The sequence below is a fragment of the Merops nubicus genome, unplaced genomic scaffold (genome assembly GCF_000691845.1).
Source record: "Merops nubicus isolate BGI_N331 unplaced genomic scaffold, ASM69184v1 scaffold34326, whole genome shotgun sequence".
Taxonomy (NCBI): Eukaryota; Metazoa; Chordata; class Aves; order Coraciiformes; family Meropidae; genus Merops; species Merops nubicus.
Window position 1 is genome coordinate 1 of NW_008613544.1, and position 5,541 is coordinate 5,541.

At 44.5% G+C, this 5,541-nt stretch overlaps 1 protein-coding gene across 1 annotated transcript in view; it reads left to right on the plus strand.

Annotated features, from left to right (window-relative positions):
* Nucleotides 1–439: 439 nt before the first annotated feature.
* The window catches only part of SNAPC4 (small nuclear RNA activating complex, polypeptide 4, 190kDa), a gene marked incomplete at its 5' end in the record, with an annotated part of 9,312 nt that continues 4,210 nt past the window's right edge, over nucleotides 440–5,541 (plus strand). The window contains 9 exons of the mRNA XM_008941940.1: nucleotides 440–546; nucleotides 821–915; nucleotides 1,613–1,707; nucleotides 2,281–2,366; nucleotides 3,118–3,516; nucleotides 4,309–4,428; nucleotides 4,623–4,827; nucleotides 4,934–5,004; nucleotides 5,319–5,417. Coding sequence (XP_008940188.1) covers nucleotides 440–546; nucleotides 821–915; nucleotides 1,613–1,707; nucleotides 2,281–2,366; nucleotides 3,118–3,516; nucleotides 4,309–4,428; nucleotides 4,623–4,827; nucleotides 4,934–5,004; nucleotides 5,319–5,417 — 1,277 coding nt within the window. The remainder of the gene's footprint in view (nucleotides 547–820; nucleotides 916–1,612; nucleotides 1,708–2,280; nucleotides 2,367–3,117; nucleotides 3,517–4,308; nucleotides 4,429–4,622; nucleotides 4,828–4,933; nucleotides 5,005–5,318; nucleotides 5,418–5,541) is intronic.

Below are 5,541 nucleotides of genomic sequence, written 5' to 3' on the forward strand. Positions count from 1 at the left end.
GCTTGGGCAGTTTCCAGGACTGTGCCCAGAAGCCTTTTCTAGGGGTTCAGTACTGCTGCTTCTGTTCCTCAGAAGTGTGGGAGTCACTATGGGAATAGTAACCAAGTGTCTGGGGGCCTAAATCCACCAGGGTGAGTGTAGCACCTGGTGTGTTGAACCTGTCAGATACATATTTGAGCTGAAACCTTTCCTAGTTCTGTGTTGTTGGAAGATGGTTGTTGGGTTGTCACATCTCCTGTTGGCAATACCATCACCAGTAGTGACATTTGGGGTGTGCCTTGCTCTGTCAGGTCTGCCTGAGCACCATTGGTTTAAGTATTTAAACTGAGATTTTGGTGTTGCTTATGGTGATTTGCTGTTTGAAAATATCAGTTACAATGTAAGTAAAGGAAGAAACACTGTTGGCAACAGATATTAAAATGCACCTTTGCATTTCTAGTTGCTTATTACATGGAAGGAAGAGATTCTACTCAGCTGATCTACCGCTGGACAAAGAGCGTGGACCCCAGTTTGAGGAAAGGACCCTGGACACCAGAGGAAGATGCTGTAAGCTCCCTTCTCTGATTGCAGGGGGCAACAAGTGGGAGGTTAGGCTGCTGAGGGGTTGCACTGCTGGGTACATCTGAGCTGTAACTGTGGCACAGGGCAATGTCAGATGGACCCAGACGGGCAGTTTACAAGCCAAGGGGGCTTAGAAGCATGCAAACATTTCTCTTCAGAGATGTACAACACACTGGGAACAGATAGAACTGCTTCTGTCTCGGGCCTGTCAGGGTTATTACTGATGAGGATTTCAGTTCTTGCTTTGTCTGGTTGACAGATGCTGCTGGCTGCAGTTAAGAAGTATGGAGCACGAGACTGGTACAAAATTCGGACAGAAGTGCCAGGGAGGAGTGATGCCCAGTGCAGAGATAGGTCAGTACCCTGGGTGTGAGCTGTGCTCTCGAGCTCATTGCACAGAGCCAAGATGCAGCTGGTTTTACTAACACATTTGATTTGTTTTAACCAGTGTTGCCTTAAGGACTGCTCTGTAAAAGGTGCTGATGGTCTAAAATAGTCGCTAACGTTGTCTCCATGTAACCCTGTGTTTGTAGGTACAGCAGTCAGAAAGTTGAAATTGAGTTAACAGAGAGAGCAGTGGGTTGTTGCCTGTGATGTGCTGCTCCCCTGGTGTAGTTGCCTGTGGTTTAGCAGAAGTTGGAAGGATGCTCAAGATAAAGAAAGGAGTCATTAAACGTGAATGAATGCATGAAGGAGGGGAGGTTGTCATCCAGGCATTGTCTGTGCATCTGTGAACATGACCTAGCCAGTGAATTCCCATCTCTGAACACCAATAATGAGGTGCTGAGCAGTTCTCAGTCTTGGACTCAACTTCAGGAGACTCCAGAGTACAGTGTGGCCTAATTTCAGAGACCAGCTCTGTTGTGATTCTTACTCTCATGGCCTGGTGCTTTTGAGAATGAAGAGATTGTAGCTGTACCTGTATTAAGGGAGTAGGGATGGGACCTTTTACAAAAAGGAAAGAGCTGGGTTTGTTCAGCCTCCAAGTATGTGGTGATGATCTGTGCAAGCAGAGTTGAATGTTCCTTACTTTAATGTTTCCATTTTGAAGGTACTTAAAAGCATTGGACCATGATGTAAAGAAAGGCAAGTGGAGCTTAGAGGAAGAGGAGCAGCTAATTGAACTGGTTCAGAAGCATGGCCTGGGTAAGTGTTTCTGTGGCTTAGTCTTTAGAAGCTTAGAGAAGTATTATTAGGGAATTCATCATTTAATTTTTCTCCTGTTTTATTTTAAGCCCTGCAGCTGACACTTGGTACTGCTGATTCCAACCCTCTTCACAGTGGGTTCCTGGAAATTCAGTTATTGAGGGATTTTGTAGTAGAGAGTTCTATAGCTGTGTTAGCAAGGTGTCAGAGCTGTGACTGTTCAGAGTGGTGAGTTCCCCCCTGAACAGCCTCAGAAGCAGTTCTCTTATTTTCTCTGAACTTCCCTTAACATAGGAGCTTTTCAGCATTCAGTTTAAGCTTTCTTCTAAGTGCTCTCTTACTGCTGCAAGGGAGTGTGCAGTTCTGTGAGGATTTTTGATGTCAGTTCATTTTCTGGCAGTTTCTAACTTTGTGTGTAGTAGTGCAAAGTCTGATCAGAGAACACAAGTGAGTATCCAGGCTTCCAAATGCACTTAGACAATATCTGTCTCTTGTACAAGGAATGTCTGGTGAAAAAGCCTGTTCCTTGGTTTGTTGCATTAAGAGATGTGCTCTACTCTGCATCCTTTTTAGGTCACTGGAGTAAAATAGCTTCTGAATTGCCCCATAGGACAGGCTCCCAGTGTCTGAGCAAGTGGCAACTCATGATTGGGTCAAAGGTATGGTACAATCACAGTCTCCACTCTTTAATTAGGATTCTCTAAACTAAAAGTGAAATCCTGTGGAATCAAGACAAAAAATTATACTGATTTAATACAGTCAGGATTTTATTGTGGACATTCATGGTCTAATTTTTCATGCCTTAAAGCAGACTTTGTTCTGAAAGTCTGAAGGTAGTTTTCTATAATTTTATTTCTATTATTTGATATTTTTATATATTCTTATATACTTATATTATCCAGAATTGTCTTTATTACCCTGAAGTGCCTGTATGGTTGGGCTTTACCTAGGTTTTCATGTATGTACCTCATGAGTTGCCAGTTTTGGTACCAGGCACTCCAGAAATTGTGGCTGCTTAAGACCATGTTAAAGGTACAGTCTTGTTTCCATGGGCAAAGCACCTGCCCTAGGGAAGGGTTCATGGCAACCTGAATGTGTCAGCCAGGGGCAGCTGTACTTAGTTTGTGCTTCTGTGTGCACTAGTTTTTAACACAAGCTTGTCCCTATCTGTAGCTTTCTTTGCATACAAGAACCTAAACCAATAAAAATCTGGGTCCAAAGACAATTGCCAGTTGTAGTGGGTTTGGTTAATCCCAGCAGAAGTAAAGCAGAGCTGTCCATTTGGGAGCCAGGCCTCACTGACAGGACACTGCCCTAAGAAACTCCTTAACTTACTGATTGGAGAGATTTGCAAGCCAGGGGCAAACACTGGCTAAAACCTCTCTGTGCTTTTTTTTTTTGGCTGAGAAGAAAAGATCTAGGCCAACAAAACGCCAACACATGGAAGAGAGTTGCAGCTCTTCAGAGAGTAGCAGTGAAGATGTAGAACTGGACTTGGCAGACAGCTCGGAGGAGGAAGAGACAACAACCAAGGAGGAGTCTGCATTTCCCAGCATCGACTTGTGGGTACCCACACAGGCAGATGCAGAGGAGGCAAACCTAGGGAGATACCAAACCCCATCCCTTCTCTTTCCTGCGAGTGCTGGTGCACAGACCAGCAGCAGTGAAGCTCCAAGCACGACAACAGGTGATGGAGACAAGGACAGAGCTGCTGCTAATTCATCAGAGCTGAACACCCTCCTGAGGGGCATTGCACGACCCCATTCAACAGACATCGTTGTGAGGAATCCAGCAGAAGTGATAAACAAGGTGAGTCCTGGCATTCTTCATCTGTTCTGGGTGGGACTGGGGCTTAGATCAGCCGTGATGGGGATGCACAGTTGCTGCAGTGAGGAGAGGATGTGATGAGGAGGTGGCAGGACCTTTTTCGTGCCTCTGTTGGCTGCTTTCTCATTGTGCCATTGGGTGGTGCTGTTGGAAACTGAGCTGGGGGATTACTCAGAAATTTCTAGCACTGCCTCCCCGTGCAGTGCCTGGAAGACAGCTGTGTTCTTCCCTGCACATAGTGTCACAGGACCAAACTTCTGTGGTGGGAATTGCATGTGTGCCCTTGACTGTGGGGCCAGTTGCACTGAGGACAAGCTTGTTGGTTACAGAAGTGATCTCTTCTGGGGGTCATGGTATGTGAGGGTTGCAAGTGCCTATCTGGCATCATCAGTCTTTAATTTTGATTATGGATACAGCATTATTTTACTAGTACAAGTTCAGGGAGGAGTCTGTGGCTTTTCCAGACCTCTTCCTGAACCTTTCCTTTGTACTGGTGAGCCAAAAAATGCAGAGAATCACCCAATAAATTCTGACCCTCAGTGTGGGTTTTTGTAGATAGTTCACACAAAGGCTTTTATGAGATAAACATTTGATATTGTGGTAGTGCACGAGGGCTAAAGGTAAGGGAAGTGTCTGCACTTCAGGGCTGGTTTTATTTAGTAAGATACTTTCAGGAGTGTTGAAAACTTTTATACACTCTGCATATAGTCAGTGCAAGTGATTTTCTGTTAGATACTTTCCCTTTAATCTTTTCTTGCCTGCTTTTGTTTTAAGGCTTCCAGGTGTGGAAAGCAAGTGCTACGGGTTACACTGGAGGATGTGAGAAGAGTATTAAGATATAACACGTATTTTCAGAGGAGACTTGTAAGTGCCTCTTCTGTCTTGTCTGCTTTAGTAATGTGAGCCCTGCCAGGCTGTGTGTAGTGGGAAGTGTTTCCTGATAGAATCCCCTACCTTCCTGAACTGTATTCCCAAGAGGAAAAGCTGGTTTTTTTTTTCCTTAACTGCTGTGTGAATGGCTTTTATTTGGATTAATTGTGGTAGAAATTTACTAACTGGAGCTGTAATTATGTATTCATCCACAGCAGTCAAAGATATCTGGAGTTAGTTCTGCTGGGCAGAAGCTTCAGGGGGTGCAGAACATGACAGCCAAAGCTTCTCGTCAAGAGAGAGAGCGTCTGAGGAGGCTGAACCTGGACAGGAAGCTGCTGATGGCAGTGACACCCTGGGTGGGCAACGTGCTGCTGCCCTGCACCTTGCAGACTGGGAAGATGGCTTTTCGTCAGACCAAAGGTAGTGGGGACCCATCAGGGGTAGGACTCTCACACTTTCTGTCCCTCATTTCTGACATCTTGTAAGTGAATGCCTGGCTGATTTTGATGTTGGACTTTTTTTCTAGCTGATTCCATTCAAGCAAAGGTCAAATCCATCAGTCTCGTGAGCACTCCCCTGTTCACACTTTTCATTCAGGTACTTTTTACTCTCTTAATAGCATTATCTGCTTTCAAACAGTGCTGATTTTTATTTCTGTGTTTGATGCTTAAATAAATGGTTTATCTGTGTTTATTAAATAATCTAATTACTGGATTAATCTGACCTCATGGCTTGCATGGGATCTTAAATAAATCCTACATCCAAAATCTGATACTGTCAGTACTTTGTAAGTGTAAAAATATCCCCAGAATCTTGCATGTGAAGTCACTCCCATCCATCTTGTATTATCACTGGCCCTGCCAGGACATTTTTGTTCTGAGTCAAATTCTAATGAAATCCTCACCTTGCAGCTCTTTCAGATTGATACCAAGGGCTGCATGAAGACTATTCGGGAGAGGAGGCTCAGGCAGGCAGAGCTGCTTCAGGCCAATGCACAAAGGTCTCCACAGGTATTGTGTGTGGTCTGTTTCTAAGCTTTTCCCACCAAAGTCTTGACTAAAATAGAGACTTTTAAAGTTGTGTGGCTGGTGGTGCTGTTTGTGTGTGTGTGTTAGTAGTTTGGTTTGGTTCAGC